The 14,101-nt window shown below is 46.8% G+C and overlaps 1 protein-coding gene across 1 annotated transcript in view; it reads left to right on the top strand.

Annotated features, from left to right (window-relative positions):
- Window positions 1-1,787: 1,787 nt before the first annotated feature.
- TFAP2C (transcription factor AP-2 gamma) overlaps window positions 1,788-14,101 on the top strand; it is a 54,746-nt gene continuing 42,432 nt past the window's right edge. The window contains exon 1 of the mRNA XM_081560562.1: window positions 1,788-1,965. Within this exon, the coding sequence (XP_081416688.1) occupies window positions 1,789-1,965 (177 nt within the window). The 5' untranslated portion in view covers window position 1,788. The remainder of the gene's footprint in view (window positions 1,966-14,101) is intronic.

Raw genomic sequence — 14,101 nt, 5'->3', positions numbered from 1 at the left:
CAAAACTGAGTTTGCTGGGACTTCTGGTGGTCCAGTGGGTGGGGCTTTGTGTTCCCAATGCAGGGGGGCCGGGTTCAATTCCTGTTCAGGGAGCTGGGATTCCTCATACCACACAGCTCTGTCTTAAAAAGTTTGCCAACAATGGAAGACACCTTCTGAATTTGAAAAGCAATGGAACAAGGGTTCCCCAAGCCCTGCCTGACTTCTCTCCCAGCCTGGTCCTGGTCTCTTAAGCTCTGAAGGGATGAAAAATGGACATTTTCTAAGTCATGTCTGCAGACCCAAGATCTTGCAACTTTGCAAACCCCCAAATTAAGGCCACCTCTTTAGGAATCCCACTGGCCGTGTACTGATAATCCAGGACAGTGCCTGTTGGTCCCTGCAACCTGGTCCCAGCCACACTGAACTGTTTAAAAGGAGCTCTTTGAAAAGTTTCCTCCTTAATTACAGTGTAAGCTTTGCTAAAGAATCCCTTGCTTGCCTGGGGTCATGATACATTAAGTTGAGGGGGTGGGGGCGGGAGGGGAGACTTGTTGGATTCAGGAGGAGGATTCAAGAGGGAAGCTTGAACCAGTTTTTCTAGTTCCCGGGCACTCTCAAGATTCTTCTCTGGGTTTACTTTTCTTAAGTAGAAACACATACTGGATTTGCAGAGGACCTGGGGCTTTTTTCACCCAGGACCCTTCAGGGCCGATGGGGAAAGCGAATTGTTTGGAAAGTGTTGCCTCTTAGCATTTCTTTTTTTCATAAAAGAGGAATTAGTATCTTTGGACCCCATAACCTTGGACTTCTGTCAAATTTCCTCATACCATTTTCACTTGAAAAATATAAGCCTTTCTCTTCCTGAGCCAAGAGAGTATTTCTTGAATGAACAGTGGTGTTTGAAAAGCCGAAGCTCTCAAGCTTGGCTCTACACCTGTATTTATCATGTCAAACACCCCACACGCACATGTCACCTTGCAACCAACTTTTAGCTGGATTGATTGGAAAAGCCAGAAAGAAATAAGAAGCAAACATTATAATCATTTTCCAGGTTACTAGCAATGTCTTTAAAAAAAAAAAAAAAATGGGGGCGGCGCTTTAGAGTTGGTTTAAAATTTATTTTAAACTTTATTTTCTTTTCCTGGGGTTATACAATGATTCATGGTCATTATAGAATTAGGAAATCTTCATTTATTTTTTTAAATATCTTTAGGCCATAGCTTAGGGCATGTGGGATCTCAGTTACCCAACCAGGGATTGAACTCATGATCCTCGCATTGGAAGCTTAGCCACTGGACTGCCAGGGAAGACCAGCTTCATTATTATTAACTGAACTTTTGGCAGAACTCTAATACAGACTGGTGATAAACAGGGCAGTATGTCTTGGCTTAGATGTGAAGATGGAGAAAAAGGATAACTTTTCATCTCCTGCCACCTGCCAATCAACCTTTTCTGGTCACGGGGATTGGGGGTGGGGGATATGAATCCTGGCAAGAGATGAGAAAGCAAGGATGTAGAAGTTGAAGGATAGAACTGCTGGGATCAGGAGCTTCTGTTTTAAGTGAGAGTGACCTGGCCTGTTAGTAAATCATACTCAAGTGTCTTAGAGTTTAAAGATAATAATAATAATAAAAAGATGCCGTGGCATAATAAGAAATATGTATTTGGCCTCTCCCCCCACCCATTTCTAGGCACATAACTCCGAAACCCCTTGGAATCTCTGGAGTAAAATATGTCTTTCTCTGTGCTAATGAGATGATTGGTGACTGGGGCTCCTGGGTAGCCTCAGGATGAGGGTTGGTTGCCATGGGAACCGCCACCTGCTTAGAAGGCTGGAACTTCCAGCCCTACCTCCTGACCTTGGGGAAGCGAGAGGGGCTGGAAGTTGAGTTAATCGCGGGTTGCCAAAGACTTACTCAAGGATGCCTGCCTAATGGAAGATCCATAAAAATACCTGGACAATGGGTTGTTGAACACCTAGAGGTAGGAGAGGGCCTGGCAACTCGAGCCCCACCCGCAAACTAATCTGTCTCTTCTACCGGGCTGTGCCTGAATCACATCCTTTATAGTAAACCGGCAATCTAGCAAGTGCACAGTTTTTCATGAGTTCTTTGAGCCTTGTGGCAAATTATCAAACCTGAAGAGGTGTGCATGGGAACCCCTGATTTATAGCCAGTTGGTCAGAAGTTCTGGAGGCCTGGGTTTGTGATTGGCATCTAAAGTGGGGTCAGTCTCTCTTTTTTTTTTAGTTGGAGGGTAATTGCTTTATAATACTGCGTTGGTTTCTGCCATATATCAACATGAATCAGCCATATGTCCCCTCCTTCTTGAACCTCCTTCCCACCTCCCAGCCTATCTCACCCCTCTAATTTGTCACAGAGCATCAGGTTTGAGCTCCCTGTGTCATATAGCAAATTCCCCCTGGTTATCTGTATTGCATTTGGTAATGTGTATGTTTCAATGCTGCTGTCTCCATTCGTCACACTCTCTCCTTTCTCCCCTCTGCCTGTGTCCGTAAGTCTGTTCTCTATGTCTGCATCTCCATTGCTGCCTTGAAAATAGGTTCATCAGTACCTTCCTTCTAGATTCCATATATATGGGTCAGTCTTATGAGGCTGAGGAGTTAGTATCCTAATGTATTAAATTGTGGGAAACACCTCCCCCCCCATATATCTGGTGTGGGCAGTGAGTAGTAGAGAAAAAAACATGCTTCTCCCTTTGGATGCTCTTCATTTCTCCTCCATGAAGCGCCTTAAATCTTTAACATAAGAAAAAAATTCTTTCAAAGCATCTTGCTATTTGGACCAGAAGGAAAGCTGAGCCCACAGACAGCAAAGAGAATGCGATTCTACTGAACCCGACACACTGTTCTTAGCTCTGATGTTCATAGAATTCATGCACTGGCTAAAAAGACAGTTTACAGTTGTCTGCTGAAATTTCCAGAGTGGTAACGCAGAAATGTGGCTAATATTTTTTTTCCCTCTTAGGGAAGTTAAAAACTTCTCTGACGAATATCTTCAAATAGCTCTTGCTTTGACCCCAGGTGATTTTAATTAAAATTGTAGTAGAGAATTCCCTGGTGGTCCAGTGCTTGGGACTTTGAGCTTTCATTGCCAAGGGCCTGGGGTTCCATCCCTGGTCAGGAAACTAAGATCCCACAAGCTGAGAGGTGCAGCCAAAAAAATTAAAAAATAAAATAAATAAATAAAATAATGATAATAGTTAAAAAAAAAAAAAAAAAAGACTGATGGTTCCTGAAATGCTAGCTCCTGAGAAGGAGGGTTTAGGCGTGGCAATGTACTTTAAATGTGGGGGTTTGGTCTTGAAGTGGGGTCTTCTTAGAAACCCCAGACTTTATTTGGATTGTCTTGCTACGGGGGTGCTGATGGAGATGGGAGTGGGGAGATAGCCCTCAACGTGCATGCGTGCTAAGTCGCTTCAGTCATGCGACCCTATGGACTGTAGCCCGCCAGGCTCCTCTGTCCGTGGGATTCTCCAGGCAAGAATACTGGAGTGGGTTGCCATGCCCTCCTGTAGGGGATCTTCCCGACCCAGCGATCGAAGCCCAAGTCTCTTACGTCTTCTGCATTGGCAGGCAGGTTCTTTACCACTAGCACCACCTGGGAAGCTCCATAGCCCCTATAATAATAGCCAAACATCACACAGCACCTAGGATGCTTTCTATGTACTTCCCAAGTATAAACTCATTTAAACCTCAAAACGACCCTTTGAGGTAGGTCCTTTGCAACCTCTCTAAGACCGCACACCCAGCAAGAGTCACAGGACCTTGACACATCCTGCCTCCTGCCCTTCAAAGAGGCTTGGTTTCTGGCTCTGCAGCTGCCTAGCCAGGCAGGCTTGGGTGCTTACGTTCTCAGAGCCTCGTTCCCCAGCTGCAGAACAAGGGTGATTCTGGAGTTGTTGGGCAGCATTGAAAGCACCCGACATGGGTGCTGCCTGGAGGAAAGCTGTGCTCGTTGTGCTGACCTAGACCTGGGGCAAGCCTGGTACCAGGATTTGGGTTGTGTTGCATCTCCAGACTCAGCTGAGGGTCTGTGCAGAGAGCAACTGCCAGTGCCCTTGACTGTGCACCACCCAACTGCACATGGAAGAATGGGCTAGGTCACTCTGGAAGCTTCTCCCCATAAAACCCTGACATTAAGGACTCATCCTCATTCGCTGTCTCTCCTCCCCACCTCCCTTTCTCTCTGCCCCCAACCCCTTTCAAAAATATATTCATTTATTTATTTGGCTGTGCTGAGTCTTAGTTGCAGTATGTGAGATCTAGTTCCCTGACCAGGGATTGAACCCAGGCCCCCTGCATTGGGAGTTCAGAGTCTTAGCCCCTGGACCATAAGGGAAGTCCTCTCCCCAAGTCAGTTGATGTCTTTCTGTAAGAACCTAACAAGCAGGACAGACAGTGTGATCGCAGGGCAGGTGCTGGGCAGGATTAGGGGAAGATTAAGCCCTTTGTTGATTGCTCATGCTCTCTCTGCAGAGACAAGCCCTGCAGTATTGCTGAAACATCCTGTTGGAAGCCACGTTCTCTGGGGCCCCGTCTGGATGGCCTCTGGCCGGGTGGAGCTCCCACGGGCCCAGCCTTCTCGGGGAGCGAGCTAAAGGCTGCCAACCTCAGAGCGGGTGAACCAGGGCATTCACTTTGGGTTGGTCTCCATTCCGGGGCCAAGTCAACTCATCTTTGGGGCCAGTTGCTTCAGACCTCAGAGACAAGCCACATCCTGCCAAGAGGCATCTGCCTCCCAAATGCAGGGCCCAGGGGTGTGGTCCTTCAAGCATCCCCACCTGGGTCCCCTTCCTCCTCCCATTTCTCCTGGTTTATGGAGGAAACATACAACCTCCTCTTCTGACCTCAGTCCTGTCCCTCCCCTTGCTCCAGGTCCCACCCTTTGTGACCTTCTCCAAGATTTCAAGTCTTTTAATTATTCTCTGCATCTCCCAAATCTGCCATCTCTTCCTTTGCATCTTGTGAGCCTGCAGAACTACTTCCTTTTGTTTTTTTTTCTTTTCCCTTTTTTTGGTTGTGCTGCAGAGTTTGGAGAATCTTAATTCCCCAACCCAGAATTGAACCTGTGCCCTCTGCAGTGGGAGCTCGGAGTCCTAACCACTGGATTATAGAAACTAAGTTTTTTCCCTCCAAATGGATGGTCAGTTCCTTCCAAATGATAGATTATAGAATTGGCTTCTGCCTTTCATGTATTAAATCATAACACCATCTTCTAGAATTGTAAATACATCCTCGGCTAGTTCTGTTTATTCACATTATACTTATCATTACTGTCACTTGAGAAATGGAGGAAGAGATTGGTTATAGCGTATTTGGACACCCCTTGGCTTCCTTATGAGTTGTGTTACAAGTGTTTGGCACCTAGTAGGGGCTGGATCCAGTAGACCTCTCCAATGGCTGAGCAGGTGCAAATGACATCTGCCTGCAGTGCAAAAGACATAGGAGACACGGGTTCGAGTCCTGGGTCAGGAAGATCCCCTGGAGGAGGAGATGGCAACCCACTCCAGTATTTCTTGCCTGAAAAATCTCCTGGACAGAGGATCCTGATGATCTACTACAGCCCAAAGGGTAGCAAAGAACTGGACACGACTGAGCATGAACATACGCTTGCTCACACACACACACACACACACACACACAGATTGGATCAGTACAAACCAGAGTTCCAGGTGTCATGTTATTAGCTTCCAGCCGTTAATTTCAGAACACCCACAAGACCAAACATGGCTTTCACTTTCCAGATCACAGAACCATAGAATGCCAGCATGGCAGGGTTCCCCAAGGGCCCACTGCCCTTCTCTGAATGCATCAGGTGAGCTGCCTGAACCATTGCATTGCACTGAATAGGTGGGCTGCAGGCTGGGCAGGGGCAGGGCGCAGGGGCCAGACATACCTGGGCTTGTGGATTTTATTCTCAGTGTGGTGAGAAGCCCTTGGGGAATTAAACACGTCACCTGATCTGATTTCCTTTTTGTTTGCTTTACTTTTTTAAAGATCACTGCAAACCTCTGGAAAACCAGATCCAGTACTGGAGAGAGAAAGCAAAGAGTGTGTAAATGTACAATTGTGACCCCGAAGGAGCCCCTTCCCACCCTTAATCCCCATCCTTAATGGCAATGACTGAAGTCAGCTCGCCACCTTGTGGTTAAACATGGAACTGCACCCACCCATCCTAGTTCTCAGTGCTCCACGCAGGGGTGGAATCAGGATTTGAACCCCACTGACGGTTGCTACCAGACCTGTCTGGGGTCTAGAGCCTATGTTCAAGTCCTGGCTTGACCACCCCGGTTGTACGACCCAGAAGGATTCATGTTTCTTACCCAAATCACGGAGACAGAAATGCTCTCATCTCAAGGGCAAATGCTGTTGTCGCCGTCACTGGCTTTTGCAAACTCTCCTGAGTGTGGTTGAGGGGATTGCCCTTCAGAGGTTACAGGAAAAACATCTTCCTTCAGTGTTATCTTAAAACAGGACATAAAAGGCCTGGATGGCTTGGATGTTTAGCACTGGAAGGGATTTGGGGGTCATTATGTGTGTGTGTATTAGTTGCTCAGTCGTGTCTGACTCCTTGTGACCCCATGGACTGTATGTAGCCAGCCAGGCTCCTCTGTCCTTGGAATTCTCCAGGCAAGAATACTGGAGTGGGTAACCATTTCCTTCTCCAGGGGATCTTCCTGACCTGGGGATCGAACCTGGGTCTTCTGCTTTGCAAGCAGATTCTTTACCACTGAATCAGCAGGGAGTGACCTCCTTATTTCACACAGAAAGAAGCTGAGGCTCCAGAGAAAAGAAAGCAGAGGCTGAGACTTTTCAAGACTCGTGCTGTTGGACTCGGCCTTGCTGCTTCTCGGTTTAGCAGTGAGGTGAAAGCTCTGCTTACCGGCAAAGACCCTTGTGGACAGAAGGTCCCAGGAGGGCATCGCAGAAGGGGGTGCAGTGAGGACAGAAGCTGCATCTTCAATGTGAGGATAAGGAGGTGCCCAGGGAACCTAGGAGTGGTATTGGGTGGTCCGGGAAGCACCCTGGTGTGTGGGATTTGGGGCATTTAATGAAGATCTTGCCCCAAACCCTATCACTTTACAGAAGAGGAAGCTGTGAGGCAGGGAGAGGAGAGAGGGGAGGGGCCTTGCGCTCCACCAGGCCGCCTTTTCAGGAACTGCTCCATCTCAGCAAACTGTGTGGCTACAGGTGCCGTCTTTTGTCTGATTCTGACCAAATACCTATGATGGAACTATGCACTTCACAGCCTTATTATTCCATTTTATCCCATTTTATCTTCCCAGCAGCCTGGCAAGTGGGATTCTCTGGCAGGGTCCAGACTTGAACCTGTCTGCTCAGCTCAGGGAACTGGGTTCACAGTCACTAACAGATACGCTGTCACCAGAAGCTTTGAGCTTTTGGGGGGGCAGATGTTATATAAAGAGGTGGAGAAGGTGTTCCTTAGTGGTGTACTGGTTAGGATTCTGGGCTTTCACTACTGTGGCCTGGGTTTGATCCCTGGTTGGGGAACTGAGATCTCGAAAGCCGCATGGCATGGCCAAAAAATATAGAAGAGGTTATTAGGAAGTATTTTCTCCTAGGAGGACCACCCTCAAAATTTACTTACATCTCCTCTGTCACTCAGAGCAAACCAACAACCCCCACTCATCACTTTGTGAAAAATGAAATAGAAGACACCAAGCCACCGGCATAAAGCTCCTGCCTCAGTTCCAGGCATACAGTTGGGACCCAGATAGAGGCACCTTCTTCCACTGGTCCCCCCAGCCCTCACCCACCTGCTCGAGAACCCAGATGAATGAAGCCTCCAGGGATGGGAAGGAGGGAAGCGTGAATGCCTCCAGGGGTTCTTCCTACCCTCTAACAGTACACTCATGGGAAGAGGGGCAGGGACATCCCTCGCTGGAAATACCCTAGCTCGCTGAGGGCGATGGCAACCCCGTCGTCTCATGAAGAACAAAACCTGCCCCGGGGGGGTGGTGGGGAGGGGCAGATGCCATCCGAGAGTCCCCCGGCCTGAACCCCCAAAAGGAGCACATCAGATCCCACACCTGAGCTGCTTGGTGAGTTGACCCTCCTGGAGTGTCTGGATGCCGTATACCTGGCATCCACTGGCAGCCTTGGGTCATCCTTGCCAGAGTGTCCTCAATGCTGTGGACAGGAAAGTCCCAGTCTGTCTCTGCTGTTGTTTCTGAGTTTCTTTTGGAGCATTTCTAACGAAGACTGGGGATCAGAATCAGCTGGAGCCCTTTCACAGACTGCAGACTGGACCAAGGGATGGACAAACGAGGAGGTGAAAGATGATGAATTCAGATGCTTCCTTTCCCACCCCACTCTTTGGAACTGGGGATCATCTTTTATCTCCCGCAGTGCCTCATGTCTGTATTAGACTGGCTGTACATCTCTGGGGTCCAGTTGAAGGTCTTCATAGAGCCAATATCAAAACTGTATTTTGTGCCACCCCATAAACTAGAGATCACTTTAAAATGCACCCTCTGGGGACTTCCCTGGCAGTCCAAAGGTTAAGACTGCACTTCCACTGCAGGAGGCGTGGGTTCGATCCCTGGTGGCGGAACTAAGATCCCGCAAGCAGCACAGCCACACAAACAAAAGAAACTCACACCAAAAAAATCCACTGAATAAAATAGGAATCCTTGAGTTCACACCTACATAAATTTAAAAATGAATAAGTAAATGAGGAAAAGAGAAAGCGCTTCTTAAGACTGCAATGCAAACTAATTAAATGTAAAGAGAATGATGGAATTAGAAAGTGACTCTTTGGCAGTCATCGTAAGAATAATTCAGACAGGAAACATCCAGGGATGCTAAAATTAGTGAGTGAAAGTAGACTAGGGATGGAAAATTAAGTATCTCCCCTTGAAACACTTATTAAATACAGACAAGGAAAAGTAACATTACTGTGGAGAAACTTGACCAAAACACCCTAATCTAGAGATCTGTGCTCACATCAGCAGTCACAGGACAAGTTGAAACCATGTGCTGCCTGATTGGTGACAAGAAGAACACAACATCCCTTCTGCGAAATTCCAGGCAGACATGTAACTGGAGTCTCATCACAGGAAACCTGTGCATAATGCTCAGTTGTGTCCCCAAGGGACTGAAGCCTGCCAGGCTCCTCTGTCCTTTGACTTCTCCAGGCAAGACTACGGGAGAGGGCTGCCACTTCCTCCTCCAGGGATCTTCCTGACCCAGGGTTCAAACTCCTGCGTCTCCTGCATCGGCAGGCGGGTTCTTCACCACTAGCACCACCTGGGAAGCCTCATTCAGCAAATATTTGTCCTGTAATCTAAACAAACATCAAGGTCGTGAGAGCTGAGGAAACTCTCCGAATGGAAAAGATAAAAAAGACAAGACAACTAGGGGCAAAAGTGTGATTGAGATTGGATTCTTTTTTAAATTTTCTCTATTTTTTATTTTGAAGATTTCAAGCATATAGAAAAGTTGAAAAACTGATGGACTATATTAAGATTTTGCCATATAAACTTTACATGTATATGCATCAACGTATTGCTGTCTGTCAAATATATATGTCTAAATATTGCTGTCTGTCAAATATATATGTCTAAATACCATTATCACATCTCAAGCAAATGATGACCATTCCCTAGAGATTGGATCCTTTTAATATAAAGGAAGTATTACTAGGATGATTGGCAAAACTCCTAACAAAAAGTATACTCAGGCTAAATCTAGCAAAAGATGTATAAAATCTTTATAAAGACAGTGTAAAACTTGACCAGAGGGCATAAACTTAGGCTTAAGTCAATGGGAAGATGTCATGATCGTGTCAGCTTGGTAACCAGTTATATTGCCTTGACTGGACTTCATTTCCCTGTGGGTCTGTGGTTAGGATGAGCCTAGAGATTCTAGTTCAAGGCTTGGCAGACAGCAGCAGCCTTATGGTTTTTTACGTTCACACTGTTGGACCATAGTCACCAGGCGCTTCTGCGGGTCATACACCTGGTTGGTTACCTGCTAGTGTTCACTTCCCTCTCCTTCCCCCTGGCCCGCCTTACTCAGTGTGGGGCCAGCACCCAGTGCCTATAGTTCTAGACCAGCGGTCCTCAAAGTGTGGTCCCAGACCAGCAGAATCTGCACCACCAAACTCCTGCCCACCCCTCCTTCCACCAGGACCAACTGAATCAGAATCAGAGCTGTGCTTAGTTGTTCAGTCTTGTCCAACTCTTTGTGACCCTAGAGACTGTAGCACACCAGGCTCCTCTGCCTATGGGGATTCTCCAGGCAAGAATACTGGAGTGGGTTGCCATGCTCTCCTCCAGGGGATCTTTCCAACCCAGGGATCAAACCCAGGTCTCCTGCATTGCAGGTGGATTCTTAACTTTCTGTGCCACCAGGAAAGCCTGAAGTGGGTAGCCTATCCCTTCTCCAGGGGATCGTCCCAACCCAGGAATCGAACTGGGATCTCCTGCATTGCAGGTGGATTCTTTACCAGCTGAGCTAGCAAGGAAGCCCTGAATCAGAGAAAAACTAGAGGGTTATGCCAAGCAATCTACCATTTAACAATCCCTTCAGGGACTCTGATATACATTAACAGTGGAGAATGACATTGAGAACACTTGAATTCTAGAGTTTTGGAAGATGGCTAATTATAAGGCAAATGGGTTAATTCCCAGCAAGAAGAGGGAAGAGACTTCTCAGAGGTCTGTTCATTCCCACAGGGATCTGCATTTCCAGCCACCCACCTGGGGAGCTGACCCCCAAAATGGCATGCTTAAGGCTCAAGGTAGATTTTCCCATTTTAAATCTCTGCTTATTGATTTTTTATTTTTTCCAAATGGGACTTTATATGGTTTATTGAATAACCATTTCTTCTTTCACCGATAGGAAAATTATACCCTTTATCATGTACCAAAACCATGTGTATATTTAGGTGTCCCCTATTTAAATTTTTAAATCTTTGAAGCTATTGAATTTTTTATCTGTGAACTAGGATCATAGTATTTGTTTCATAAAACAAAGTGTTTTGTTTACAGAAAAAACAATCTTTTTTGGAATAATGCTAAAAATGAGTAGCCTTATTTCAAAAGTATCTGAAAATGTCAAATATGTCTTAATAAAACTGGAAGAAAAAAGTGTTTGACAACATTGAGATAACAGCCAGTAATCTCCCATCCCTTCACTCACCAGATCTCAAGCCTGTGGCAGATGTCAGAGTTAGGGTTCCCAGCAGAGATAGGGAGGGAGAGCCCAGTGGAGGTGTCAGCCTGGAGACCATAAATGGGAATATTTGCATCTTCTCCCTAAACTTCTGGGTAGTCCTGACCTTGACTACTTTGGGAGGGGTGAAGCCTCCTGGGTCTGAAAGGGCTCTTCCATCCTCCACTAGTCCCTCCTGGGCTGGTGTGGCTCCAGGGGTGGGCACCAACTTGGTGGCACTCACACTACAGTATTCACCTCCATGGTGCCTGGGAAGGTCGCCTATCACCGTTTTGGAAAGCAGCATTGATATCTAGGCCGAATAAGAGGCATGTCTGGGGCCTGAGAGGAAACAGCAACCGTGGGGGAGGAAGGTCAGGTCCAAGGAGCTTCAGCTCCCTCAAGACCTGCCAGATCACAGAGGAACCTGCAATGTATCCTTGGAAATCATTTTTGCAAGATATACAGCTGGCCGTGTGAATTAAGAAATGAAGTGTGGGAAGGATACTGATGACTGTCTGTAGCAGCCTCGCTGAGATTCGCCTGGTTAGCCCAGTAATTCATGCTCTTTCCTCTGCTCCATCCTGAGAAAACCAATGAGGAGCGATTCCCCAGTTCCTCCATTTCTGACCTCAGTACTGAGATGCATTAACCCCAGCTCTGTGCCAGGCACTGCCCTAGGCTCATCCCACAATAGCTTTTCTTTTATCAGCACAGTAACTTTCCCAGGCTGTTACTTGTATCATCCTTGTTCTGGAAAGACTAAAGCTCAGAGAGTTACTTAGTAACTCAGTCAACATTGCCCAGCCTGGAAGTGGCAGGGGAGGAATGGAAGTCCAGGGAGTCTAGCTCTGGCCTGTGTTCTAGCTTCTCTGCTGTTCTCTGCTGACAACTATCACATAGCTTCTCTCTCTTGAATGTTTGGCGTATTTGTTTCTCATGACAGCCATAACAAATTACCATAAACTCAGTAACCTAAAACAACACATTTTTATTGTCTTACAGTTCTGGAGGGCAGAAGTCTAAAATGGGTTGGCAGAGCTGTGTTTCTTCTGGAGGTTTTAAGTGAAAATCCCTTCTTTTGCCCTTTCTGGCTTGTAGAGACTACCTGCCTTCCTTGATCCAGGAAGGTTTTAAAGCCATCATTCCAGCCTCTGCCTCCGTCATTACATGTCTACCTCTGATCTGCCCCCTCTTGTAAGGATCTTTGTGATGATACTGGGTCCACCCAGACAATCCAGGATAATTCCTCACTTCGAGATACTTCATCATGTTTGCAAAGCCCCTTTTGCCGGGTAAGGTGTCATATTCCCAGGTTCTGGTCTTATGCTTGTGGGTAGCTTCTGGAGACCGTTATTGTGTCTAGCACACTTGGTTGTTTCCATTTTGTAGAATAATAACAAAAAAGCTTTTTAATGCCTTCCTAGACCTTAACTCTGCCAGAAAAACCTGTCAATCAAGCAAAGCTGGATTTATTAGTCCTCCTGCAATAAAGGACACCACTTCAACAGAGTCTTGAGAATTAGGAAAATTAGGGAATGGTATTTATAGGGTTTTAGGGCCCTGGTTGGGGGATTTTACAGCAGTTTTGCAAGGCAAGGGACTGGTTGGAATTGGGTCATTTCTGACACAGCAGCTTTGGAATGGTGGGCTCAAGGGGTGGAGTTTTGAAAGTAGAGCTAAGGCATAATCTTATCTTCCAGAAGCAGATATGTCTTGGAGCAGACAGCAAGTGACTTTTACCTGATCCCAGTATTGCTTAACGCTGGGATGATTCGAGTTTTTGTTCTCACTAATTAGAAGAATAATAGTTCCCATTTATCAAAGCTATCCTCCTACAGCCAGACAACTTGAATACATTTTGGCAATGACAACTATACATGCAAATATTTCAGCCTAATCTCAGGAGAGCATAATAATCCCTTTCTTGGGTTTGGGAGTCAAAAAGTCCTGCATAAAAATTCTGGTTGCTGCACCTACTTCCCCGGTGATGATGGGCAGTTTCTTCATCTGTAAAATCAGGATAATGCTTCCTACTCCGACAGTGAGGGTGTGTATGCAGTAGCTCCAGCTGGTACACCCCGTGCACCCACAGGAGCAGGGCCAAGCATCTTTGTTCACCCACAGTAGACTCGGGTCATGCCTGCTCTCCCAGCATCATTATTAAAAGTGTCCTTTTATTATTCTCAAAAGCATCCAGGAAATGACAAATTATATGGGGACCATTCAATACAGTGAAACTATGGTTATTATTTCTACTCTGTAGGTGAAAGGGGGAGGTTCAGAGAGGGTAGGTGACCTCTCAGGCCATTCGGCTGAGTGGGCAGTGTTCGCCACCTTAGAGATGACTGATGCTGAAGCGAAGCTCCAGTGCCTCTGCCACCTGATGCAAAAAACCAACTCATTGGAAAAGGCCCTGATGCTGCAAAAGATGAAAAGCAAGAGGAGAAGGGGAGGACAGGGGATGAGATGGTTGGATGGCATCACCGATTCAATGGACATGAACTTGGGCAAACTCCAGGAGATGGTGAAAGACAGGGAGGCCTGGTGTGCTGCAGTCCATGGGGTTGCAAAGTGTCGGACATGACTTGGCGACTGAACAGCGACAGAGAAGTACACGGCCAATCAAGCGCTGCTCCTTCTGCCTGGAGTGCTGCCCAACCCCAAGTCCAACCCAGTGCCACACTTTGTGATGGTACATCTGTGTGCTTTTTAAATTAAATCCATCTCCCCCCGTAGGTCAGGAGCCCCATGGGAGCCAAATTGAGGTCAGTGTCATTCGTGACTGTACGGCAGTGCCCAGAATGTCAGGGAGCACAGTGGGTCCTCCCATTTGTCCTTGGCATGCAGATGACCAGCCTGCTGCCTTGTCAGTGTTCCAGAAAGGGTGTGACTGTGAGCAAGGCAGCTTTTCTCTTC

Source organism: Giraffa tippelskirchi, chromosome 13, assembly GCF_054371585.1.
Source record: "Giraffa tippelskirchi isolate mGirTip1 chromosome 13, T2T-mGirTip1v1.2.pri, whole genome shotgun sequence".
Lineage (NCBI taxonomy): Eukaryota > Metazoa > Chordata > Mammalia > Artiodactyla > Giraffidae > Giraffa > Giraffa tippelskirchi.
Note: the sequence above shows the minus strand (reverse complement) of the source record. Positions and strands in the feature narration are given on the sequence as shown.